Source organism: Rousettus aegyptiacus, unplaced genomic scaffold, assembly GCF_014176215.1.
Source record: "Rousettus aegyptiacus isolate mRouAeg1 unplaced genomic scaffold, mRouAeg1.p scaffold_m13_p_8, whole genome shotgun sequence".
In the NCBI taxonomy this organism is placed as follows: Eukaryota; Metazoa; Chordata; class Mammalia; order Chiroptera; family Pteropodidae; genus Rousettus; species Rousettus aegyptiacus.
In genome coordinates, this window is record NW_023416311.1 from 94,322,239 (window position 1) to 94,349,806 (window position 27,568).

At 42.4% G+C, this 27,568-nt stretch overlaps 1 protein-coding gene and 1 pseudogene across 6 annotated transcripts in view; one reads left to right on the forward strand and one right to left on the reverse strand.

The window, feature by feature from the left end:
• Nucleotides 1-25,701, forward strand: part of MTMR12 (myotubularin related protein 12) — a 74,364-nt gene extending 48,663 nt beyond the window's left edge. For 2 of the 6 annotated variants that reach the window (XM_036225489.1, XM_016138279.2), the window contains 4 exons: nucleotides 1,578-1,750; nucleotides 3,868-4,035; nucleotides 4,907-5,068; nucleotides 8,056-10,984. In XM_036225489.1, coding sequence (XP_036081382.1) covers nucleotides 1,578-1,750; nucleotides 3,868-4,035; nucleotides 4,907-5,068; nucleotides 8,056-8,625 — 1,073 coding nt within the window. In that variant the 3' untranslated portion in view covers nucleotides 8,626-10,984. Of the gene's footprint in view, nucleotides 1-1,577; nucleotides 1,751-3,867; nucleotides 4,036-4,906; nucleotides 5,069-8,055; nucleotides 10,985-22,435 lie in introns of those variants that run through there. The other 4 variants (XM_036225490.1, XM_016138281.2, XM_016138282.2 and 1 more) reach the window with 4 other exon arrangements.
• Nucleotides 12,872-12,990, reverse strand: LOC118607329 (annotated as a pseudogene).
• Nucleotides 25,702-27,568: the final 1,867 nt, after the last annotated feature.

Genomic DNA, 27,568 nt, shown 5'->3' on the forward strand with positions numbered 1-27,568 from the left:
ATACTTTATTACCCCCAAGCTTCTTTCATTTCTCTGACTGCTCCATGACTGCAGAGATTTAGCTTTTGTGGGCAGACTGGAAAATGAGTCTGTCTGCGGCTTCTGCACCATCTGATGCTGGCTTGCTGGCTTAGATTTTAATACATTTATTGAGCACCTACCGTGTGCAGATCTCTATAGTTCTGCCTTCTAGAAGTGTACAACCCAATGGGAGAGCTGCCCTGAGCGGGTTATTGAAAAAGACCTAACCGACAATGACAGAACAGAGTGCTGAGGAACTGGTAAAGGGAAGGAGGGGGTCTGAGCGGTAGAAGTCCCCAGGGCCAGACTGTGCTGAGCACAAAGCTGCATAAAAGGAAATCCAAACCTTTGGCCAATGTACCTGAGATGTCACTTGCTCCCAGATGGACTACTGAGTTGCCTCTCATCTGAAATCTCACTTTCTAGTCCCTCTTCCTGTTACCCATGGGTGTACTGACACCCTTCAGATGCAAGAAAGAAGAGTCCCTTAAAAATGAAACCTGTTTCGAAAACTGATAGCACAAGAAAGACAAAAATGAAAATCTGTTTTTTTAAAACCTATGTGTTGCCGTAGTTTAGGCTTATTTCCTGGAGGAGAAAAAAGGGCACAAGCTTAAGCCTGGCCTCATAGTGCTTTAGGGTTGTGGCATCAGAATGAGACTTCGAACCATGTAAATACCTCCCTACCTGGAATCTATTCTTAGCTTCACTAACCCCGGTAATACCAGCACTGTCATCCTCATAGACATTCTAAAAAAGCAACTTGAGTTCCACTTTTTTTTGTAAAGAGGAAACCCAAGGATGTTAGACCCTGACTTTTATCAGGATCTTAAAATGAAGATGAATACATCGGTGTAAATGTACGTTCTTATTTGCTGTAAGTCATAAATATTTAACAAGTATTCGAATGGAATTGTCATCGTATGAGTTTTTTACAGTACACTCCAGGGGTGGGCCAAGGAGAGCGTCTCTATGTCAGGCAAGGGAAGAAATGGAAAGAGCCATGGAGCTGAGAATAAGAGAGCATGTTGGTGCAGTCCAGAAATATTCAGCTTTCTCCAAAGCAGAGGTAGTGGAGGAATTGGGAGTGGAAGAAAGGAGCTCTAAGGTGAGCCTGATGGGCAGCTGAGCCTTGGAACAGTGAGTTCAGTGATGGAGACTTTGACATAGCAACCCGAAGGGTTTTGAGCTTGGTCTCTGGAGCCCAACAGGTCACCATTCTGTGTATGATCCAACCTCACTGTGTGACACATCTGGACACCCACATGTTGACAATGGATTTGCAATGCTTTATTTCTTCGTTCAATGCGCAGATCCATGTTTAGTGCCAGTGTGTGCCGGAATCCGTATTAGGCAGGCTAGAAGCAGTTTGCGTCTCAATCTGAGAACATCACCTTTTTTCGTTGCCCCTTGTCTGTAGGGAATTAGAGCTTGACTGTCAGTAGCAGACCTTGGTGTTGGGAATCCTGTTAACTGTGTGAGTGCGAGTGCACTTCGTAGCTTTTAACACTTTACACCCTCCTTCCTCTTTGCGCTGCTGCTGGGGCCCTTCCTAGAGGAGAACGCATCCGACCTCTGCTGCCTCATCTCCTCTCTGGTGCAAGTGATGATGGATCCCCACTGTAGAACCAGGGTTGGCTTCCAGAGCCTTGTCCAAAAGGAGTGGATCATGGGCGGGCACTGTTTCCTGGATCGCTGCAACCATCTCCGTCAGAGTGACAAGGAGGAGGTGAGTGTCCTCATCACAGACTTTCAGTCGTGGGGAGGCGTGCCCACCTCTTATTTATTCTTGTCTTCAGATATAGGGTTACTGTTTGCAAAGTGCACACTGCACAAGCTCAGTGGGAAGGCCGTGATCCATTCAGTCGGATGACTTTGAATGCTTTAACCAGTACTGAACCCCTTCCCAGAGGGGAGAGATTAACAAGTGTGTTCAGAGTCTTCAATTCGGAATTGTGTACACGAGTGTATCTCTGTTTCATGGTGAGAGTAATATAGGTTTACAAAACAAATCAACAGTTAACTCAGTGAGAGAGACTCCTACAATTTCTGCTCAGTTAGTCTTTGCAGAAAAATGAATAATCAGGGTACAGGTTTCTTGTAGAACATTTATAATAACACAAAGTAAATTTTCCCTGCACAAAAACCTTTTCAAAATAGAACATAGCGCCCTCCATCACCAGGACCTTAGCAGTGGTGTATGTGAGCGGTGTGTGTGCACGGCCTCATCTGCCTTCTGGCTGTGTGAATTACTCCAGGCCCGGCCCTCTGAATTCAAGCACAGGAGTATTAGCGTTATAGTTCAGTTAGTGAAAATGAGTCCCCCAAATTGTGGTGTACTACTTGTCTTGGCTGTAGACTCCACGGGCTGCATTATCAATGATTGTGCAAGGAAAAATTAAAGCAGGAACTTTAATTAAATCACCTGCAGATCTCTCTTACGCTAGTGGCGTGACTCGTGGTTTTTCTTGCTCCAAGTAATAAGCATGTCTATCTGTAGTGCTGAGCAGCTCGACACCATGTGCTGTGAGACTAGAGAGCCCTGGCTCTTGCCCTTACAGCCTTGGCATGTTGGTCAGAGACCAGGCCTCTCCTAGACCCGGAGATTTCTTTCAGTTCCAGTCTGTGCCATCTGTGTCCCATTGAGCTGAATGGAAATCACCCTCTTTCAGTCTTGGAATGGACTTTGCCCTTCTTAGAAACTAATTTAAAAGGTTGATGGGACTCAAATAATATGATGGGCGGGGAGAGCTGATACTGTGTGTGGAAGAGTGTGTTTTGTATCTTGAGAAAATAGGACTGACAGGCACCATGTCTAATGGAGAAAGAGTCCAAGAGAAGTTCTCATCTGTTCACCCAGCCCTTGGAGAAGACACCCAAACTTTCTGAGCCCATTTCTTTGTTATTATTTTTTTCTGAGCCCATTTCTTTAACTGTACTATGAAGTTCAGATATTTTTCATTCTGTTTAATGGTATTGAACATAATGCAAAGTGTGAAATAAAATTACAGTATAAATATTTCTTAGTGTCTCAGCATCGACATATTGGAGTTTTGAAGGGAAACTGGGTGATCTGATTTCTGATGTAATCGACAGCACTGGACTTCGATTCGGAGCTGGATTCCCAACTCATGTCTCTCTTGTGAGCTGTGTGTCAGACCTTGGCCAGCCTCCATAAGGGAGAGACTGAACACGTCTTATTCACCTGACAGGGTCACTGGGGACTCAGAAGGATAAACACCTTGTGAATGACTAAGCACCCTGGAAAATACTATCTGTACTAGTAAAGAGCTGGCCTCTGGGTAGCTAGTAAAAGAGGCTATCAATTTAAAAAAATACATTTGTGAAAAAATATTAGAAACATCTGCCTTCTCTTCTGTCCTCTCTTTTGGGCTCTCATTATGGGATGGAGAAGGGAATATTAACAAAATTAAAAATAATTAAGTATAGATTTTTTTTTTTTTGGTAACAAAATCGACTAAGGAATTCTTTTTTGGGGGGGGGCGGGGGAGAATAACATTTCACTTAATCGGGATTCAAAGTTAGTGTTCCCTAGCATCATGTCAACTGCAAATGCTCGTCTGTTAATACTGACCAATAGTGAGATTTTACATATTTCATCTTAGAAGCGTCACACAGGTGGATGCTGCCAGAGCTGATGCTCATCCACGAGCCTGTGGTTTCGTCTTTACCGCTCGGAACAGATTGGAGTCTGCCATGTTGTCCGGAGGCTGCGGTGCCAGTGGCAGTTCTTCCACGGCTGCTGGGGTGGCTGCCCTTGGAACTCGGGGTGGCTGGCGGGACCCTTAGTGTCTGCTCTGTAACATTTATCTTGTTTTCACATAGGTTCCTGTGTTCCTGCTTTTCTTAGATTGTGTCTGGCAGCTGGTGCACCAGCATCCCCCGGCATTTGAATTCACGGAGACTTACCTGACTGTTTTGTCAGATAGCCTGTACATACCTATTTTTAGCACCTTCTTCTTCAATTCGCCTCATCAAAAAGATACGAACATGGTAAGAGTCCCTCACGGGAATCTGTGTCTCCCAAGTAGGATGCAGTAAGATTGCGGATAAAAAATGAAATCGATTCAGTACCGACAATGTCCTTGGCCCTCTTCTGTGCTTTCTGGGTATTGATATTTAATCCTCACAGTACCCTCTGAGGTCTGTATTATTATCCCCGAGGAGCTGAGACAGAGTGGATAAGTAACTCTTCCATGGTCACACAGTAAATATTAGAGCTGGGGAATTAAACAGAATTAAAAGTTGCCCTTTGAAAATGGACACGAGGCGGAGCAGGGAAGCTGGACTCGTGCTTTCCATCTTCCCTGACCTTCGTTAGTGTCTCCGTGGGGGCCCTGCCTCCAGGGTTTTCACCTTAACCAGCAGGGCCCTGACCAGCCTTCCACAGGCCCCAGGGCTTGCTTGGGCCAGCCCTCCAGGAGGGGTTTCGCAGAATCCCACAGAGAAGTGGGGAACGCAGAACCTGGGCTTCCGGTCACACAGCCCTGGATTCAGATTCCAGCCCTGCCGCTCACCAGCTTTGTAACCTCACGCAGTTTGAATCCAGTTTTCTGAGCGTCAGTTTCCTCAAATGTAAAATGGCAAAAATAATAGCGACTTCGTAGGTCATTGTGAAAGAACCTAGTGCAGTGGCTGGCATCTGTATGACCTGCTAGAAAATAACATGTCCTTCACCCCTCCCGCCTCCCCACCCAGAGCCTCTGGCAAACCACCGCTGACGGCTGCAGCCTTTAAAAATGAAGTGCCCGTGAGTGCTCTGTCTGGGCAGTGCAGGAGCGCCCTTCCCGGGGCCCGTGTGAGGTGTGCGTGTGCTCCCGCAGCCCTCCTTGGGAGCCGTCGTGACCTGTGCTTGTTTTGGCAGGGCAGGGAAAGCCAGGAGACACAGAGCAAGCCTTTGAATCTGCTCACCGTGTGGGACTGGTCTGTGCAGTTTGAACCCAAAGCCCAGATGTTGCTCAGAAACCCTCTTTATGTGGAAAAGCCCAAACTGGACAAAGGCCAGCGGAAAGGAGTACGTTCTACAGTAAGATGTTTACATGCCTAACCCCCCCTTCATTTGCCTAGAGGCCCCCATGTATGTAAGGATAAAAGTCACATGTGGATTCTGGAAACAGTCTGCAGAGTCGGTATTTGTGGCAGGCAGATTGTCAGGGCCCGTGAGAATTCTGTGCCCAATAAGATGGGGCCATTTGCTGAATGCCACTGGGGATGCTGCTCCTGAAATGGCCGCGTGTGGGATCACCTGTCTTAGCCCCTGCCTGAGCGCACAGCTGGTCGGGAAGGGACGCTGATCGTGAGGGCTTTACTCCATCTCCACCAGTTTATGTCTTCAAGAGCAAGACTTTTCTTCGTGATAAAAATGTTTGTAACTGTGACCTCGTGCGTCAAGGCGTGCGGCCTGGCATGGTGCCCCCGCTCCCCCGCTACAGCGCAGAAGCAGGTGCGGTCGGCACGGGAGCGAACGGGCGCGGCTGCGCGCCTGCCGGGTGACCCGCCATGGGTCACCTTTGGCCCCTGGGCTGCAGTCTGCTGACTCTGCTGTAAACCACAAATGTTAAATTATTTGGGTTTCCCTTCAGATATTTTTTCTTGACTTTATCAGTTAGTAAAACCCCAGAGTTCCCGAGGCGATCCATGATTTACATGGCATTTCCTGGCTCCGTCTCCTGGCCCAGAATTTCTGCCCCACAGACTCCACACAGGGGAGAGCAGTGGAGTAAATCCCAAATCAGTGCGTGTCACCGCCTTTTCCATGGCCATACCTCTGATCCCTTCTCCCCTTGAGAGGTTCCAGGGAGCCCGGCTAGTTCTGGCATGGGAGGTGGCTCCATTCTAAAGAGACTTGGGGACCCAGATGAGCCAAAGCCAGAACTTGCAGAAGATGCCAGCTGCTGAACAACTGAGAACTGCCACTTTGTCCTTTCGAGGGTCCTCGGGCCCAGGGTGAATGTTCCTGCTGTGGTTCAACCTTTTTTTTTTTTCACGGAGACCGGAACTCCCTGAGCTCCGGAACAGCTTGGCCAAAGGTTAGTTTTTCTTCAGTATGCTCTGCCCCCTGGTGGCTGCAAGCATGCTTCCTGTGACAGCCGAGTTAGGATCAATAGAACTGCCCTAGGCCAGCAGAGCCAGCGGAGGCTTAAGTTCTTATTTTGTATGGGAGGAAGCTAAGGCTCCTTCATGTAAGGATGGATTGCATCTTTGCTCAGATCCAGTTTTTTTAAGTGGCCCTTCTCCTCTGAGGTAGGAACAGATGGCCTGGACTTTAGGAGCTGACCGGTGGGAGAGGTTTGAGCCAGAGTTGGGGCTGGGGCAACAAGGAACTTTGAAGCTTTTGAGATAGGAGACCAGATGTCAGGCTTGGGACCCCTCGCTGAGTGGACGGCCAGCCTTGGAGATGTTCTGTAGAGACTGAAGAGGCTGTGGCTGACCAGCATGACGTGCTGCTCTGTGAGTGACCCTGGAGGCCGTGAGGTCCGCCGAGGAGTGTGATCTCAGCCTCCGCGTCGGGTCTTGACCAGGCTCTAGGCGCAGTGCCGGCCCCACCTGCCCCATCTTGCACACTTTGCTCACTTAGGAGATGGAGAGAAGGGGCAAGTGCCAGGACAAGTAGAGTTCTGTTAGGAGCCCACACTCTGGAACCAGACTGTGTGGGAAACCACCACTGGCATTCGGTAGCTGGGGCCTTGGTGGATTACTGAACCTCTGTGCCTTATTTTCCTCATTTGTAAGATGGGACGATAATAGTGACTTTGAGAATTCGTAAGTCGATGCATACAAATCACTGAGCATAGGACCTGATGGCGAAAACAGTGGCTCTTAGGTTACACCTGCATTTCTAACTCCCCTGCCCACCCTATCACCTTGGTCACTAAGGAGAAGAGAGGCCGGCCGCTGACTCGGCCTTTGATTTTCTGATCCCCGGAGGGAAAGTCTGCAGTCCTGGTCCTCTCTCAGTTGTGGTGTTGTGGATGGGTTTTGCTTTCTTCTTTACATTTTTTATTGTTACTTCATATTATATAATAAGGTATTTCCTTCATGCTATAATGAGGAAATATTTCCTTTATAGAACCATTGGCAGAAATGTGTTAGATAATTATAAGTCTAGCCTGAAAATAAAACTTTCATCCTTATTTCAAATGGGTACCTCAGGAGCAAGAATTGGGGAGAAACAGCTCCTCCATGTTTTTTACCTTTGCCTTTGGGCACTGGAGATCCCCCATATCCTTCTGACCACTCAGCTCATCTTCACAGCCCTTCACAGTGCACCCTAAAATAAAAAAACTTTGCTTTGGCTGCAGATAAAATTATCAAGGAGGAAAAAAAAATGTAAAAGCTCTCACATTTTCTACTCCATGTAACTTGTCAGACAAGAACATCTGGCCAGTTTAGCCAGCTCCTCACATTTCTTTTGTTCCCACCAGACTCTGTCCAAAAGAATCTTTATGACTTAGGCTTACACTCACACTGGATGCTGGATGCCTGAGAAGCTACAAAGTTATTTCATTAAAGAGATAAGATCTTCAGGTTATTGCAACTGGTTTCTTGCAGGTGTTTAGAATATTGGAGAAGCTAACTCCCTCAGGTCCTCAAAGAGGAGACGTTTTGTTCCCTTCAAAAAGTGAATAGGCATCACCTCCAAACTCCCCTAAATCATAAACTTATCTTAAGTTAAAAGTACTTGTTCTTCAAAAGTACTCGGTGCCCTTTGGTGCTCCCGTGATAGGGAAGAAGGGGGTTGAAAGCTTCCTTTTCCACGTCACTACTTGCCTTTCTGCACAGCGCCGACTGCGCCTGGTTTCAGCCACTGGTTTCTAAATACAGTGTGCACCTGACATTTGCACGTAAATAAGAGGCCACCTTCCTCTCTGTATGGTATTTCATTTTAATGAATTTGCATTCACATGGCAATTCTGATGTCTCATGACTCGTTAAAGCAGGATTATGCCCCCTTTTTGTTGGGAACAACTGTGCTGTCAGGCTAACCAGAGATATTTGTGTTTTCTCTCAAAGCATCAACGACAGCCTTCTTTGCCACTCACCCAATCTAAGTCGTCTCCCAAAAGAGGATTTTTCAGGGAAGAAACAGATCATTTAATTAAAAACCTTCTGGGCAAGAGAATTAGCAAACTAATTAATTCTTCTGATGAACTTCAGGACAACTTTCGCGAGTTCTATGACAGTTGGCATAGCAAGCCCACTGACCACCATGGTCTGTTGTTGCCCCACATCGAAGGGCCAGAAATCAAAGTCTGGGCCCAGCGTTACTTGCGCTGGATTCCAGAAGCCCAAATCCTGGGTGGTGGCACAGTGGCCACCATGAGCAAACTCTTGGAAATGATGGAGGAAGTACAGAGCTTACAAGAGAAAATCGACGAGCGACACCACCGCCAGGAGGCCCTCCAGGCGGAGGCACCCTCCCTGCTGAGGAACTCTGTCCGCCTGTCTTCTTTGTTTCCTTTTGCTTTGCTGCAACGACATTCCTCTAAACCTGTCTTGCCCACCAGCGGTTGGAAAGCTTTGGGAGATGAAGAAGATCTGGCCAAACGAGAAGATGAGTTTGTGGATCTAGGAGATGTGTAACTTGTCCACTAATTGTGAAAAAGGAATTTTGAAGACTGGGACAGAGGTCAAACTCATTGACCTAAAGAGTGGCCTGTCATGCTGAAGCTTACTGCTGGGAGAGAGGACCATTAGCCCAGTGCTTTGTAGGAGGGAACCTGGGCCCTCAGGAAAGAGCTGGTTCTCATTTTTTTTTTTCATGGTCCCGAAGACTATGCAATTAAAACCATATTTCTAGTATTAATTGAAAGGAATTACTACTTGACCTGTAATAGAATGACACTGTTATCTGATGCGTAAGTATTATACAGAATCTGCAGTAGCTGGTTTACTAAAAAGGGTTTTGGTAAGATATTTGTGGACTCAGTCTTTTCTTCAGATCCTTTCTGTGCCAAGACAATTTATCCAGTCATTGTGAATAGTCAGTGTCTCTCTAACCCACCTCAGTTCGTAGCAAATTCAGCTTTATGTGACGTGTGTGTGACGTATTGAAAGGTTCAGATAGAGGTATTGAGATGTATGGCATTCACTTAAACCGTAGCACTTTGCCTTTCTACGTCCTCTTGCCTGTAGAAAAGCTGGAGAAATTCCACCTGCGTCACCCATCCTGACGTTTCAGGCCATCCTCCCTCCTGCAGAAACTGTGTCACTTAGTGTGGGGCGGTCTAGCCAACCACACCATGCTTTTTCGCGTGCGTTTGCCTCCAGGCCCCTCTCTGCCTGCTTCATACCCCTGGCCACGTCCCTCCGTGCTGCCCGCCTTGGAGCACATGATCCCAGGATCTTGCTGCTAAACCTGTCGTTTCAACCGGAGGACTCCCTTTGGTCTGCCCTGAGGAGTGTCGTTCTGGAGGCTCTCAGTGTGTTTGCAAGTAACTGCTTTGCCTTTTTCTAGTAGCATGCCGAGGCCTCGGAGCATCTGAGACGGTGCTCCCCGCTGCCAGCCATCGGATGGTTTCCCTGCATTTTCTGTCACCTGGCAGACTGATCAAGATCACTTTTGAACGTAGCTTTCTTAGGGAAGCAGCTACGCGTAAATATCAGAATGGATGGTTATCATATAGTACCTCAGAGATTTAAAAAGCCATAGAATAAACTTGATTATGCCTGGTAACCTTCTTGGGTCTGCTGTCGAAGTAAATGATCTATATTTTTAAATAGAAGAAAGTACACTTTGTAAGGACCATTTTTTTTTTTTCCATTCTCAATGGAATCCTGTTAAATCCTACAAAAAGAAGAGATTGAAAAAAATCTAATATTAGAATGTTTCAAATTGAACGTTTGCCTTTTATATACATTCACTCTCCAGTATAGATCCCAATTTGAATATTACATGTGTAGAAACATTTTCAGTTGCTCAAGGGCACTGAGAAATGCTGAAACGTCGACAAAGAATATTCTCTGTTTGCACTGAATCTTCCCATGTACAAGAGATGCTTTGCTGTTCTCCCATTCCATGTTGATGCATGAGCCAGGCTGGTCTGTTAAGCTAACCAGAGAGTGAGGGGAGGGCAGGATTCATGCATTGGGGGCCACACACATGTCCAGTCTCAGTTGCCTTAAGAGTCTCACTAGGGAGGTCTTTATTAGGCTTGCAATAGGGATTTTTAAAAATACACTAGCTCATTAGCCACCTTCACGTATGTTCAGTGGGCCTTCTTAAACTAGCACTAACCTCCACTTCTCCACCCTGAAATTGCCTCCCAGATACACTATGAGCTAACTATTTTTGTTACCGTATTATAACGTGAATATTTATACAGTAGCCTCTTCAGTCTTAGGATCTTAGTAATTTTCATTCCAGAGATGCCTGGTATGATGCTTTCCACTCTACAAAGTATGATTTAAAGGCACAAGGTCATGGCCCTTGTCATAGCAGTTGAATGTGCATTGAAATATTTTTCTATGATTTTTAAAAAAAATTACAATAGAAAAATAAGCTGTTATAACATGAGCGGTCATGACAATTTATGTATTTATATTTGAAATCAGATTTCTATAAACTTGTATTTGTGTACAGGATTCTCAGTGGGTTTATATATTGTGACATTTTAATTCAAGATTGAAATGTGGATTATGCTTAACAGTAAAAACTGAAACGAGACCATTTGTTTAAAATGCTGCACTGTGCAAGTTTGGAAATGGACATTAATTTACTGTATATAATATCTTGAGTTTGTTTATACCTCCCAAGTTTTTACACTGAAGATAAATTAGCTTTAATTACATTCAAAACTTTTTTTTTTTTTAAAGGGAATAAGCTGTTAGGCTAAATCTGTATAAGTGTGCTTTTTATTTTCTGGATGTACAATGAAAGTTTATACTTATATCTCACTGCATCATATCTGATTGCAGAAATTAAAGCACAATTTACAGACAAGACGGTGTTTGGTGTGGTTGATAAAACATGGAATAATTACTTTCACTGATTCTGGCGCACGTATCTGCGGTTGGCTGGTTGGTTGGCGATGGGAAACCAACCAACCAACCTGAAACTTTAAATATTTAAATTTACCTCCTGAAATTTTAAATATTCATTTTTGAAGGGCACCAAAAATAAATATTTAAAATTTCAGGTGGCAGTAAAATCCTGCAAAGAAAAATAAAATAGGGTAAGACTGTCGGAGTGACTAAAGGAAGATAGTTTTTTTTTAAGTCCCTGAAATTAAGTCACTGCCTCTTTGCTTTTGTGGGGATGTATAAAATGAGGATTCTATTATTTTATCGCTGGAAGAGTTCCGAGTTAAATTAAACCACAAAAGAGGAAAAGGCTTCATTTTTCTTTGCAGGCATTGGGTGAGATGGTATGAGCAGTTTTCCTAACTCACTTTGTTTGACACTAGGTTGAGACCTGCGACTTGCGTGTGTTGGGAGAAGTTCCTTTTCTCTGACCTTTACTACCTGCAGCCCTTTCAGTGAGGACAGGAGGAGACATCCCCTCCCCTGCTGGTCCCCCGCTCATGTCACAGAGCTGGCTCTGAGACATCCCTGAAACTTAATAAGCCCTCATTGCTACCACATTCTCTTCACGTGTTTCAGTTCTCTGATATTTGTGTTGAGTTCCCAAGTCGTAGTTAGGGCCCTAGAGGTCAGCAGATTCTCGTCCTATTTTCCACATTTGCTTAATGGCTCTTGGACTTCTGTCTCTCCTGAGTTTGCTTGTTCCTTGGTTTCTGGGTGAGGGTGGCGGGAGGACTGAGGGGACGTAAACAGTGGGGCATTTTCCATCTAATGTGAAACAGGATGGTCGGGGACAGACTTCTGGCTCCTCTGCCTTCCTGCGTAACCTCGCATCCTGGAAGGAGCGTGGAGCCAGGGGAGACTGGACTACGGCTGTGAAATCCTGCTGGGCGCTAGAGCTAAAGCTGACCCTGGGGTAGCACAGGGTGGGGCTGAGCACCCAGGAGCACCCCCTCCCCACGTAGGGGCAGGGTCCTTAGTGACCACAGCCTTCCATGTATACCCTTCCGACAACCTCCGCAATGTGTATGTACACACACACTATACTGTCCTTAAAAATACTAGGTCGGGGTGGAAGAGCAAAACCGTTTGCACTGTGGGTTCCAGTATAACCAGGGATCGATTACTCATGAGCATGTTGGTAACCAGGCTAGCCCTGGGGAATGCAAAATAACTTAAATGTTACTTATACATTGAGAGGAGAGTGGTTTTGTATCTTTAAAAAAAGACATGTCGGCCCGTTTCGTGGTTCAGGCCCAGGTTCTTTTTAATCTTATCACACTGTCTGCCTTTAGCATTTCAGGGATACGGCGTGTATAATCATATGGAAATATCTACAGTAGCTTTTTGGCCTTCTTTTAAGAAAAGCTTTCCAGTTTGCTACCCAGTCCGGTTTTTGTTAAACAGTTACTTTTATTTTTAACTTAGATTTGATTATTTCATAAAAAGTTGGGTGGCTTTTTTTCCCCTTTGAAATCCTGAACGAAGGACTTCCTAGATTATTGTCACAGAGGCTTGCAGCCAGGTGACCATACGCTTACGTAACCCAGCATCCAGGGCACAGTGCATGCCATTCTTGGGCTGGGAAGGAATGCAGGTGGACTACATTGTATTCCTCAGACTGATCTGAGGACCTGGGTTTGGAGCACTACTGCAAGCTATTTTCAAGGAGAGTTGAACACAGCCTATCTCCAAACTAGGGTGGAAAACAGTCTGTAGAAAGTGCCTGGTGTGGGCACAGAGATGCTGGGAAGGGACATGGAGGAATGTTCTGGAATGATGGTAGTCTATATCTTTTTTTAAAAAATGCCTACAGCACCTGATATTCCTAGGTGGTCTCCCATCCAAGTACTAACTAGGCCTGGCCCTGCTTAGCTTCTGAGATCAGACAAGATCGGGCATATTCAGGACGGCATGGCCGTAGACAGAATTCTATATCTTGATAAGGGTTGGGGTTTTGCAGGCATGTGCCAAAACTCAAAGTACATTTAAGATATGTGTTTCATATTATTTAAGTTTTACTTCATAAGAAAAATATTAAGCAAATACCGACCTCTCGTTACTGATAACTGCCACCAAATTGTGTAAGGAGAAGAAGTGTACTGTCATGTACAGTTTACTTCGAATAGCACCAAAAATAAGACGGGCTGATGGCCGGATGGCGGACGGACATGGCTAGATGTGTGACAAAGCGCAAATAGCAAAATGTCAGCGATACGACCTAGAGCTGCAATGTGGGAGTGTGGATATTCATAAAATTCTTTGAACTTTGCTATGTTTGAAACTTCATGATGTTGGAAATTTTTAAAAGTAATCCTTCCAAAAATTAATTATAAACACAGGGAAAAAAGTATATGGGAGTGTATCGGGACATTACAGGCAAGAGAAACGGTGCCCTTGCCATACCACTTGGCCACCAGAAGTGCATAATGGGACTTGGCAAGGACCTAGAATGTTCCTGTTTCCCCTCTAGTATCCTTTTTCCATTTCCATTGTCTCCCTGTCTTCCTGCGTTGTCATTTTCTGTTTCCTGGATCATTATTTCGAACCCTTTCTTGCTTTTGGTCCCTTCTCTCTTGCTGCCGATGAATTTTCCTGAAGGAGTCCTGTGATTTTTTTGGCTTGAAAATTTTTAATGGACGCATCCGTCAGAATTCTGGGTTGCAGTAACTTAAGCCAAAAAGAGGACTTGTGTATGTTTAGGTCAGAGATGCTGTTTGTTGGGTCCCAGTACTCAAAGTCCACGTCGTCTTCTGTGTGTGCTTTGCTGGTCTTGCTCTGCAGAGGGATTCATCTTTTTAGTCGACGAAATGGGACCAAACTCCTAGAGCAACTCTGTTTTCGAGAGTCCAGTTAGATCGAAGCTGGAATTTTGATCCTGGGAAGGAGAATCTGGGCTGGTTAGCCATGGAGTGGGATCTTCACGTAGGAAGACCATTAGCTCTGAGTATGCACTGTGACGTTCTCAAATTTTGCAACAGTACAAATGTCACATTTCTGCATTTCTCTAAATTAACTCTGGCACTGGCTGTTGTCCGAGGCTGTAAGGTATAGTCCTTAAGGAGCTGGGCTCTCTGGAGCCAGACCGCCTGAGTCTTAACCCCTGCCAACTGTGGGACTTGGGCAAGGTAGTTAACGTCCCTCCGTCTCGGTCTTCTCATCTGTAAAATGGAGACATTCGTAGAACTCATGTCACTGGAGGGTTGGAGGGTTAAAGATGAGTTCCTGTTAAGTGCCTATCACGTATCACATAATAAATGCTCAGTAAATGTTAGAGCTGGTAGAGAACATGTATGGTCATTTAAATACTTCATGGAAACAGAGGGATGTGTTTAAGTGTTTGAATTTTTTTTTGGGGGGGGTGTGACATTGGTTAATAAAATTGTATAGGTTTCAAGTGTACAATTCTATAATGCATCATATGTATATTACATTGCGTGTTCACCATCCAAAGTCAGATCTCCTTCCGTCACCATATGCTTGACCCCCTCAAGCTCCCCCTGCTCCTCTTTCCCTGTGGTAACCACCAAACTATTGTCCGTGCCTGTGAGTTTTTGTTTGCCTTGTTCATTGGTTGCTTTGTTTTATATCCCACATATAAAACTGGTTCTCAGTTTTTTCTGTCTGACTTACCTTGGTTAGCAGATAATCTCAAGATCCATCCACGTTGCGACAAACGGCAGCATCTCCTCTGTTCATATGGCTGGGTAATGTCCCATGGCATGGATGCTCCATGACTTCGTTGTCCAGTCATCTCCACCCTAGTAGCGGTTAGCGTTTGAAATACTCTTAAACAGGGACCCAAGTTCCAAAGGCAGCTGTATAAGGACTTCAGATGTTTTCAAAGTCTACCTCAGAGGGTCCGTCGAACAGCACTGAGATGTTAACCATCTTTCAATGGTGAGATCAATGCGTACTTGGGATTCGTGTATGGCTAGAAATACAGAGGCCCCCTCCTCAGACCTGCAGGATAAAAATATCCGTCAGGCTCAGCAGTGTAAACACTTAGGAGCAGAGCACGAAGTCTACAAACCTCGTTAGTCCAGTGATCTCCACGTCGTCTGATCACAGGATTAGCTGGTTCTGCCGGCTCGTTGCGTCTATCTTGGGAGTGAAACTTTCGTGCACGGTACTAGGTAGGTATAGGACAGAGAGGGGCTTCCCGCACAATCTAAGAACAAGGAAATATGATTGTTTTGTATGGTGAATAAATGTTGGCACATTTTGTAGACTTGGGCCACAGCCATTTTTCAGTGTAAATGCCGTCCTCTAAGGAGGTCGTGGTGGTGGTGGTGGCAGGGAGCTGCGGCCCCCACCTACCTCTGACTTCCAGAAGATACCGGCGTTTGCTAGAAGAACGTAATTGCTGACTGGCTAAATTGACTTAGGTCAATTCCAGATTTCCTGGAATTCAGTTGTTATATATAGTCAGATTTGCTGTATGTTCAATCACAGTTTCACGTAGTTAATCTGGGGGACACCGCCCTCATCCCCTAAAGCTGTATGTGAGTCTTAGGGTATATGAAGTCTGTCTGTGGCTTTGGTCCATTGTGGCTGCTGCCTTGGGGTTCCTCGCCTAAGCTCTACAAGTTTTAGTAGCCAACTCTGAAACAAAGATTCGGGTGCAAGTAGTTTATTTGGCAAGTCATTCCAGACAGCACTGTAAGAGTAGGGAATGAAGACAGGAAAGAGGAAATAACAGGGCATTAATGAGCAAGTTTTCGCTGTCAACAACCAGGGCTCAGCCATGCCGGAGGCCTTCTGAGAGACCTTAGGAATTTTCGGGGCAGTGTTGATTATACCCACCTCTCTTCATCTTGCCTTTCTCACTCAGCCATTGTCTTGTGGCAATTCCTCTAAATTAGGTGGTAGAATTCCAACGCATTCTTAAACAGCTGTTCAGAAAGCTTCGTAAGGAGCTTTGTAACAGCCTCTTCAAGCCCATTCCTCACTAATGCTTTTGGGGCTCTCTGAGCTCAAGAGAAATTTCATGATTTCTCCCCAAGTTCCAAATGTGGGACTGCCTGTGTCTCCCTCTTTTTAAAGGGGTACTATTTCTGTATCCTTAATGCCTGTGGGCATTTCTAAATGCCCTTCCTATTAATATCGCGAAGTTTGAGTTTCTCCCTACCTCAGAGCTGCTGGTTACAGGGCCTGATTTCCCAGAATTCTTGAAGATTTGATCCACACTGTCCCCTGCCTCGCCAGAAATGGCAAAATTAACTAAATGACCATGTGATTCAATCCTAACCATAAAGTTGAAAATTTAAATAAGAATAAATGCACGGTGTTTTCAATTCACAGAGTGCCTCTGTTTTCCTCATTCACTTCAAGAACCCCTGCCAGTCTTCCAAAGCACAATAACATTTTCAAATGTTATTACACCCCCAAATCCTCCAAGCTAGAGCACTGGGAAAGGACAGCAAGAATTCAGAAAATGTTTTGTAATTAAAAAAAAAAAAATGAGTTAAAAGCCAAGAAATTAAATAGCCTCTGTTTACAGTGGAAGGTAAGAAAAACATAATATAACACATACCATTTCCTGCCTTTGCACACCCAGTTTGATGTATAGTTCTACTGTGCGACCAGATTCAAAACTTGTCAGTTTTCTTCGCAGTAACGTAGCAAATGCCAGGGAATAAAGGCTCAGTGTGTTGTAGGCACAAGGAGGACTTATCCTGGCCTGACTCAGGCAGAAAGGAGCCAAGTTGTCGAGACAAAGGACAGCGCAGACGCATGGATTCCAGCATGCCGCCCATGGCTGCTCAGCTCAGAGAGACAGTTTTCTAGCTCTGTCCCAACACCCACATTTTGGGGTAGCCTTCTGCTTAGACCAGGAGATTTAGGGTATTCATGACACAGAACAGACTGAGTGAAAGGAAGCTGCCCTAGGGCTGCAAGTGTTTTTTTCTTTTTTCATTTTTTTTTTTTTTTGGTTAAAGCTTTATTAACACTTCATGTATCATGCAATTTACCCATTTAAGGTATACAATTCAGTAGTTTTTAACATATTCACAGTTGTGCAGCCATCATCATAATTAATTTTAGAACATTTTGATCACCACAAAAAGAAGTCCATACCCTAAATAGCTAAATGCATAGCTAAAGGAGCTATCACTCCCCAACTTCCTTGCTTCCCAGTCTTAGGCAACTGCTAATTTATCCGTATATATTTGCTTATTCTAAATATTACATAGAAACAAGGAGTTCTGTAATCAGCTCCTTTCACTTAGCATAATGTTTTCAAGGTCCATCTACATTGTAGCATATGTCAGAGCTTCATTCCTTTGTATGGCCCAATACTTGCCCCTCGTATGGACATACCACCTTAGGTTTATCCATTCTTCAGTTTGAGGTCTTCGGTTATTTCCACCTTTTGGCTTTTATGAATAATGCTATTATTAACATTTGTGTGAGTGTATGCAAGTTTCATGTGGACACATTTTCACTTCTTTCAGGTATGTATCCAGGAGTGAAATGTCTGGGTCAAATAATAACCTTTTGTTTAACTTGAGGAACTGCCAGACTCTTTCCCAAAGTGGCGACAAAGAGTTTTATATTCCCATCATCAACGTGTGAGGATTCTGATTTCTCCGTATCTTGCCAGTCCTGGTTATTATCTTACTTTTTGATTCAAGCCATCCCAGTGGGTGTGAAGTGGTATTTGTTGTATTTTTAGATGCATTTCCCTGATGACTGACTGATGATGTTGATATTGAGCATCTTTCCATGGGTTGTTAGCTATTCATCTGTCTTTCTTGGAGTTGGAGAAATGTCTATTCAGATCCTTTGGTCATTTTTTAATTTTGTGGTCTTTTTGAATTAAGAGTTCTTTATATAGTCTAGATACAAGTTCCTTTTCAGACATATAATTTGCAAATATTTTCTCTTATTCTGTGGATTGTTTTTTCACTTTCTTGATATGTCTTTGTAGCACAAAAGTTTAATTTTGATGAAGTCCAGTTTTATCTAATTTTTTTCTTTCGTTGTTTATGCTTGAGGTATCATATTTAAGATTCCATTGCCAAAGCCTAGTTCGTGAAGATTTCACCCCATGTTTTCTTGTAAGAGTATTACAGTTTTAGCTTTTACACTTTGGCTCTTTGATCCTTTTTTGTTAATTTTTGTGAGTGGTGTGAAGTAAGGGTCCATGTGGATATCCATGTGGATTTCTTTCTTTCTTTCTTTCTTTCTTTCTTTCTTTCTTTCTTTCTTTCTTTCTTTCTTTCTTTCTTTCTTTCTTTCTCTTTCTTTCTTTCTCTCTCTCTCTCTTTCTTTCTTTCTTCTTTCTTTTCTCTCTCTCTCTCTCTGTCTCTGTCTCTGTCTCTGTCTCTGTCTCTCTTTCTTGGCTTCTCTTTTCATTCTAGCTGCTAGCAGTTGCGGCTTATTTTAACTTGAGGGATCCTGTAGAAAACAGGAATGATGTGCCTAGGCGTAGTAACCCCATTGTTTTAACTTTGACCCACAATATTACTGTTGAAGAAGATAATTTAGGAGGAGATGAATTTAGACTATTTAGTCTCAGATTATATTTTAAAAGACAGGCTTTGATATTTGTGGATAGAAGCATCACTAGAGATTAAATGGCTAGTTTTATTAATAGAGAAGTTAAGAAGGAAAATCCATCCTAGCCTCATGGCTCTAATTCAGCATTGTTCAGAGAGGTTTTGACTCCTGGTCCACATTCCCTATCAGCCCTGGCTCTCCATTGCCTTTTCCCCCACCATGTTCCCTCCCACCCTCCTGTTACAGTGGAAGACTGGGACTTCTTGCATCCATGTGGAGTCCCTGCACCTGTGCCCTGGCGGCAGTCACCTGTTATCTTCTGTCTCCCTGGTCCTTTAGTCTCTACTGAACTTGCCCATCAGTGTTTCAATGAGCCCTGCTCTAGCTTATCTCAAAACAAACAAAGCCCATGCCTTGACCCCATCTTCCTCCTCAAGCTATGCTCCCCATCCCCATGCCCTGCCTTCTACCAGACAACCAAACTTCTTGAGTCATCCAAACTTAGGTTTTCACTGTCCCACCTGACACTCACTTTTCAGTGAGCTCATTATCCCAAGGCCCCAGTGAGTTCCATGCCACCAAACCCAGAGGACACTTTTCAGTTATCATCTTGTCTATAGTTAGGATTGAACATGACAAGTCAAGAAGGAAAGAATGGATACCAGGCAGGTGACTGTCAATGTCTGCCAGACCTTACTTGACTCCTTCAGTGGTCAGCATTATGGGCCATGTCCTCCTTGCAAGAGCCTCTTCCCTTAGGCTCCATAATATACTTTCCTATTTTTTGTTAACTGAGCACAGTCGGGAGGCTTTGGCTAGAGATAAATAGCAAAGATTTATTCAAGGGTGTTAGGATTTGCAAACTGGAAACAACCAGGCAATACCCAGAGTATTCTGAAGAAGAAAGAAAAGCTAAGAGTTCTTATAGTAAAAGGTCTATTCTTGAGAAGAATCAATCCTGCATTCTTAACCTCTGGATTGGTCCAAGATGATAATCTTCCAACTGTCCAGTGGTCTGGATTAAGGATATCAGGTAGTCTGGAAATGTGACATCTTTTCCTAAATCCTTCAGGAGGTAATCTGAGGGTTATCTGTAGGATTTCTCTGTCTCACTCCCTCCCAGACATAATCAGAGAGATTAAAAGTTTAAGTCCCTCCACCAAAAAAAAAGTTTTAGTTCCCAGTCTAGTTGTAGCAAGAATAGAATTGTTTCCTCAGGCCTCAGCCTACCTGATTTTAGTAATTAGCAGCTTGACTATAGTGACTCCATTTTATTTTTTTCACTTTATTCATTTCCCACTTTTAATTAGGATTTTTCTCTTAGAAAACATAAATCAAATAAAATGCTTTAAAATCTCTCAATACCAACTTGGCAACGGCTTCCTAGGGTCCATCATGCCCCCTTGGGGTTGGGGTGGGGGATGGGCTAGAGACACACTTGCCATAGATGCGTTTATAGTCAGCTCAGTTTCTGTGCTACATTTTAGGTTGAAACATTAGGAAAATGCCAATTAAGATTTATTACTATTACATTATTATTATATGTCAGTTTCAGAGACCAGTTTCAGTCTTGAGAATAGGTCAGTGCTACATTTTAGAAGGTAATGATGCAGGTAGCTCCCAAAGTTAGGCCTATGGTACAAGCAATTGGGTATTAATAAAAAGTATCTCTATGGAAACAAGAAAAACAATGGTTAATGATTGAAACAGAATATAATCCCAGTTTCTGAGTTCTGAAGGCAGCCAGGCGAGAAGATTTCTAGATGTCTGACTTAAAACATTTTCAGATAGAGTGAAGGCAGGCAGTGGCAATCTGATAGATTCTTCTAGTTTGCAATTTGAATGTCTCTGGTGATTTTTTCCGTAACAGGCATGAAGGTTGTCTACATATGAGCTGTCGTGGTGATTTTGCTGAGGTTTATTTCAAGTTGTCCCACTTTAGCTTACATGGCTTAGGATAAACGGCAGTTTTAGTTCTCAAATATTCCAAGTCAAAGCTAGAATACTGGAGGAAACCAGAAGAATTCAGGATTCAGTCCAGTTTACAATTTACTTCAAAAGATAATGAACAGCACTAATATGCACAAATATGCACTAATATGCAACATGCCCTCATTTTTACCAAAGATAGCTAAATTAAGACTTTTTTTTTTTAAGGGAAATAAGGGTGCATTACAAATTCTGATTTTTTGTCACTAAAATTGTTAGGTAAAATCTTGGAGTCTAAATCACTAAATAATTAGAAAGATGGATTTTTTTTTTCATTTTCAGCGAACACAGTTGTTTCTGATCCATGATAGCATAGCGTAATGATGAGCAGCACAGATTCTGAATCCAGAATGCATAGGTCGCAACTCCGGCTCCATGAGTTACTAGCTCTGTGACGTGGGGAACTTAATCTGTCCTAACCTCAGTTTCTCCTTATGGAGAATGGGGAAGGCGGTGGTCTATACTTCATAGGGGTTTTATGAAGATGGCAGGAAATAAATGTAAATGACACAAATAAAAGCATGTATAGCATATAGTTGGTTCTATCTAGGTATTTGCATGCTAGGAGAAGGTCGGAAACGGTGTCGAGTGAACTAGTTTGCTGACTATACCCTAGGAACACTGTACCATGATGTGAAAATTACTGTAGCAATGCTGGGCAGACTAGGACTCAACAGTTTACATTGGGTGTAAGCCATGCTTCCTCTGATTCAAACACTTGGAGAAAATATGGTGGCTAGTACTTTGAACTAGTTAACAGATTTTTTTTTCCCCATGCAATGTTTTTTATTCCTACCCCAGCTCGTAAAGGCTACCGTAGACATTCAGGGCACACACATAACACACCTTCTTCCTCCCTGATGACAGATCCTCTGGGAAGGGTTGACAGCAAGGGGTGGGGTGCAGCATCCTGCTCCCTCCCCCTCGCCCTTGAGTTCCCTGAATGTGTGCAGAGGAATGTTAGGACCCTGCAGCCCACATCACTGATTAGGGAATCTGAGCGTAAAGAGGACCTATGTCCCACTCCTGGTCTGTAGCTCTGGGAAGAAGCACACTTCATAGAACTCCCGAAGCAGAGTGCATGGTTAGGTAGGCCATATGGGAAGAGAGGCCTAAAGTAGTCCAGGGAGGCAGAGGAGAAGAACGAGGTATTTTTCATGCCACTGTGGACTAAACGTTTGAACAATTTTATATGTTGAAACCTAATCCCCACTGTGATGGTGTTAGGAGGTGGGGCCTTTGGGAGGTGATTAAGTCATGAGGGTGGAGCCCTCATGAATGGGATTAGTGCCCTTATTAAAGAAACCGACACACCAATGTTCATAGCAGCATTATTCACAGTGGCCAGAATATGGAAGCAACCAAAGTGCCCTATGATAGGTGATTGGCTAAAGAAGCTGTGGTATGTATATTTAATGGAATATTACTCAGCCATGAGAAGAGATGAAATACTGCCATTTGCAACAACATGGATGGAATTCAAGATAATCATGCTAAGTAAAATAAGCCAGACAGAAAAAGCTGAAAATCACATATCACTTATACATGGGATATAAACCTAAAAGCAACAAATGAGCAGGACAAACAGAGACTCACGGACATGGACTATAGATTAGTGGTTACCAGAGGATTATAGAGTAGTGGTTACTAGTGGGGTACGGGAGGAGTGGGGAGGTAGATGGGGTAAAGAGAGTCAAATAGAGGGGGGTAGGGGGAGGGTAAGTGGGTAAAGGGGATCAAATATAGTAGCTGAAGGAAACTGGACTTTAGGTGGTGAGCACACAATAGAATATACAGATGTCAAATGATAATGTACACCTGAAAATTATATGGTTGTATTAACCAATGTTACCCCAAAAATTTTTTTAAAAAATAGACTGAAGAGAGATCCCTCGCTCCATTCACTAAGGGAAGATACTTCAAGAAAGACTGCTGTGGAACCAAGAGCAGGAAGTGGGCCCTCACCAGGTACCAGACTGCCAGTGCATTGATATTGAATTTCCCAGCCTCACCTACTGTGAGAAATAAATTTCTGTTGTTTATATATTTCTCTCTTACAGCGGTCTGAATGGACTAAGACATCTTCAAAAGTGGTCTGGAAGAGCTAAGAGAAAGGGTCAAGGGATATGAGGGGTCTTGTGTAGGAAGGAGGGCCCACAGCTGTAGAGGTCCGGAGAGAGCCACCTCCTGTCCCAAGGCCACACGTTGATGTGGTTTAAGATTATCTTTCCTGGGAGCCTAGATACAATTCTGGGAAGAAGTGGGAAACCCCCAGATCAACTAGAAGAGCCTGAGTTGACAGTTAAACCCAAATTAACTAAGATTAAGTTTTTAGACAAAAGCAGAATGAAGGCTTTAGATAGAAACTATAGACCGACAAGTTTATGTTTTTGCATACCTAAGTTTACATCCTCTATAATAAACAATCTGGCTTTACTTAATCATACAAATTGAAATGTGACTTGAAAAACACACAAATATACCATGAAATTTTCATTACATAAGAGGTTAAAAAATTCAGATTAGCATTTCTTTACTAGGTTACTCCTATTTGTTGGTTTCCCTCAAGTTTATCTTCAAATTTAATCCAGTCTCAAACTAAATCCCAAACCAAATTTGACCTCTATAAAATGACTCTAGAGTTCAACTAGAAAAGAAAAATCTGAAATGTTTAGAAAATTCTGGAGAAGAAAAATAAGGAGGAGGATTTTCCCTCCAGATAATAAGATGGATAATATATTATCAGAATATAAAATATCAGAAAAAAAATCAGAAATCAAAACAAGAGATAAAGGAAAAGAATAAAGTTGAAAATGGATCTAAATAGGTATAAGAATTTAGAATATTATTACTTTGCCTTTCACTCAATGAATTGATTTTCAGTCAGAAATGATTGTTCAGTGTAATGCAGTTGGAACAACTGACTAACCACTTGCAAAAAATAAAAGAATTGAAATTTCTACCTCATACTTATATTTGATAGAGATTAAGGATTAACCAAAGAAATAAAACCATGGAAGAAAGAAGAAGAAAATGTAAGTGGACATTTTTTAAATCATGGGATGAGAAAGACTACTTCAATATGACACCCAAGGCACAGCCATAACGACTGTTCAGCTTTAGTAGATACTGCCAGTTTTCTAAAGTGGTTATGAAAATTTACACTTCTATCAGTAGTCTACACTACAGAGTTGCAGTTGCTCTAGATTCTTGCCAGTAACTGTCAGTTTAACATTTTTTATACCTTTGGTAATTGCAAAGTAGTATCTCTTGGTGGTTTTAATTTGCATTCCCCTGATGACTGGTACTGTTGAGCACATTTTCTTTGCTTATAACTATGCATACCTTCTTTATCCAGCAATTTTACTTGTAAGATTTCATTCTGAAGAAATACACACACATACACACATACACAAATTGGAACTTTCCAATGATTGTATTTTGGTGAAATATATTTTTGGTGTTTATATTGTGAAATATTGTTACATAGTGACAGCCACCATTAATAATCTCCATTTCATAGTGGTTAACCCTAGGTAGTAGGATGACAAGTGATTTTTTTTTTGACTTCTAAATGTAAAATTGTATTATGTTTCCAGATGTGTCCTCATGGGCAATTTTTAATATGTTCTTAACTTTTTGACATTTTTAAAAAATTTTTTTTCATTGAGCATATATTGTTTTTATATTTGGAAGAAATGGCAAAAGTATTTTTATTTTATTTTGGAGTGAACAGAAATCAAAACTCTCATCCCCAACAACCTGACAGACTACCTACCCACAGTTCAATCAAAAGCAATGTCATTTGAAATTGAGTTCTTCATTTAAAATGCAAAAGACATACCTAGTGCTCATATCTTTCTAAATACTATTTCATCTTTAAAAAGAATCAGAGCTCCTCGGAGGACTGGCTGAGTCCAGGCCTGGGGCAAGGAAAACACAAGATGGGAGGACTGGCTGAGTCCAGGCCTGGGGCAAGGAAAACACAAGATGGGAGGACTGGCTGAGTCCAGGCCTGGGGCAAGGAAAACACAAGATGAGTCAGGAACACAGGACCACCACCATGTGCCAGAAAATAAGGAAATGGAAAAACAACAAAAAAAAAGAGAGGGGGACATGTTAAAAGGGCAAAGGAGCTTATTCGAAGCGGAGTCCACTGTCCAAGTCCAGGATAATTTTTGAGCTAAAAATAAATCAAGACACTAAAGGATCATAATTCACTGAATAAAATAGGAATCCATCAATTCATCAGAATAAACAGATACATACCTGGGGCTGAGAAAGGGCTCTTCCTTATAGTGAAATATAGATTGAGAGTGTGGAGTGAGGGATGAAGTTGGAAGATCACCTTTTTGCAACCATCATAGTAAAGAATGATTTGGGCAAGAAATACCAATGATTACTAAATCTAGAGAGAATAAGGATGAGGGACAAGGTTTTTACTTCTAAAGTGTTTCTCCACAAATAGCTTGTTCGTTTCAAAGGAAAAATAGTAACTACACAATGAAGAAACCAGACAACACCTAGATCCGTTGATCCAAATTAACCAACAAAGGTCAGGATGACGTAGTGTGCTTCCAGGAAATGGAAAAACAACACCCTGAGAAGAACAAAACATCACTTTTGTGCTATTCTGGCAGGGGACTCATTACCTGAATCAAGTCATGAGGAAACACCAGGCAAGTCCAGCTGAAGAACATTCTACAACACAACTGGCTTACATTCTTCAAACATGTCAGTGTCATGAAAGACAAAGAAACACTGAAGAATTAGTCCAGATTAAAGAAGATTAAAGAAACAAGACGATTTAATGAATTTGTAATTCTTGGTTGAAGCTTTTAGTAGATGGAAAAAATTATGTAAAGAATTTACTGGTATAAATGACAAAATCAGAGTATGGATTTCAGAGTAGAAAAAAATGTATGTAACAGGGTTAAATTTCCTGATTTTAAAACTGTTTTGTGGTTATATGTTTGTTCTTAGGAACTATACTATGAAGTTTTAAGAGTATTATAAAGGTATGATCTGTATAACCTCAAATGGTTCAGGAAAAATACATAATTACAAAGGGAGAAGAAGAGTCAAAGACTAACAAAACAAATGTGATGGAATTTTATAAAAGATCATTCTGGATAAAGGCTATATGGGAGTTGTCTAATTTTGGCAGTTTTCTTTACATTTGAAATTATTCAAAAATTTTTTTAAATGCTCATCATCATAGTCATGGCTTGGTCTGAATTATTTTATCTCTAATACACACACACACACACACACACACACACAGACTTAACTGAGATATTTACCTGGAATTAATTTATCTGGGGTAAAAGAAGAAAAAATATAGTTTAGAGCCTAATGAACATGTCCCTCTGCTCTTGCTTGGTGGAGGACAGGAAGCAGAGAAGGCCATGGTGATGCATCTCAGAAACGGAAGGTGGCGGCTCTTGCTGGAGAGTTGACTGTTGAGTGTCCCAAGGGGTCAGTTTGCTGTCAGACATGGCCCATGGTAATGGAAATGAACATAGTCATAGTAAAATGGAACTTGCAGATTATAAACGATGGAAGATAGAAGGGACCCCATTAGAAATTGTCCAGGAGAAGCTGGCTGCACAAGGACAAAGGGATCTGGGAGGCCACAGTGGAGCTTGGAGATACATGGGTGGCTTTGCAAACAGTGGTTCCTTTGATGATGCATTATCCAAAGAATTCAAATGAGGATTTGCTATTTCTGTGGTAGCTCTAGGGGCTAATATCACCTGAAAACAAGATAAGGAACATTGCTGAAGATAACACCTGAAAGTATCTTAATGGTTTCTTACCTCTCATATACATAGGATTTCTTCACTGTAAAAAAAAAAAAAAAAAAAGGAAGATGGTGGGACCTCCTTGTTTAGAGCACACCGCCCTGTTTTTCTCATTTCTTTTCTTCCTGAAAGGTCACTAAACACAGAGGTAAGATTACAGTCCTCACCTAGGTACTTCATTAACTCTGCTTCAGCCATTAAATCCCATCAGCCAAAGAACTGATTTCCTGGATCTCATTTTTCTAATTCTTCATTTCAAATCAAGTGCCTGTTTGGAGATTCAAATTTTTGTTCAAATTGCAATGGCCTTTATTGGTTTCTTTTTCTATTGTAAACAAACCAAAAATTATATTTTCAAAGCTGGAAAATTTTAAAGATGCCCGTTAATTAATTAAACAAAGAGACCACCACTGAAAGATCACCTTCTTTTCTGATAAGGAGCAGGGGGAAGATGTGGTAACTGGAATGAGATGTCATACCCCTCACGAGTTATGGTTAAGGATGAAAACACATCTTAGAATGGCAGGTGTGACTCTGACACAGCAGTAAGACATTCTGTGGGGTTGTTAACATAATCAGTGGGATACAATTCAATTGTCTAAGGCCCATCCAACAAGGATTTATTTATATTTAGGTTTGCCTTTGAACCATACCATTGGTCTGGCCATTGTAAAAGGCACTCTTAACCTCTTCATTCCCCTACCCACCCCAGCCCAATTATTATTGAGATAAATACTTAAAAATGAAACTGGTAGGCCAGACCAGAGGCTGGGTATAGCTCTGATTTAGACGTAGCTGAATGACCTTTGTAGAGACTTTTAGGTTTTAAGGTCATCATAGGACACCAATCAGTGCAATGAGGCAAATGTATCTGTCCTAGAGGCTGATGAGATAAAAGAGTCATTGATAAGTTCAAGGGCATGTGCTGTGCTGTTCGCCCCAGGGTGGCCATCTACAGTGGGAGAAGATGGTTAATTTTAGATGAAAATTCCTACATCTATGTTATAAGGCTTCCTTTCTTTTATTTTAAAAGCATGTCTTTATAATCAAGTATTAATTTTGCCCAAGGAACTAAAAATAGTAGGCAACCAAGAAATGTAAACATATTTCAAAGCCATCTTTATTAAAATCTTTGGGAGAGCAGAATTGCTTTCCAATTGCTCACCTCAAATTCTAGGTCTTAGTTAACTTCAGCTTCTTCAGCT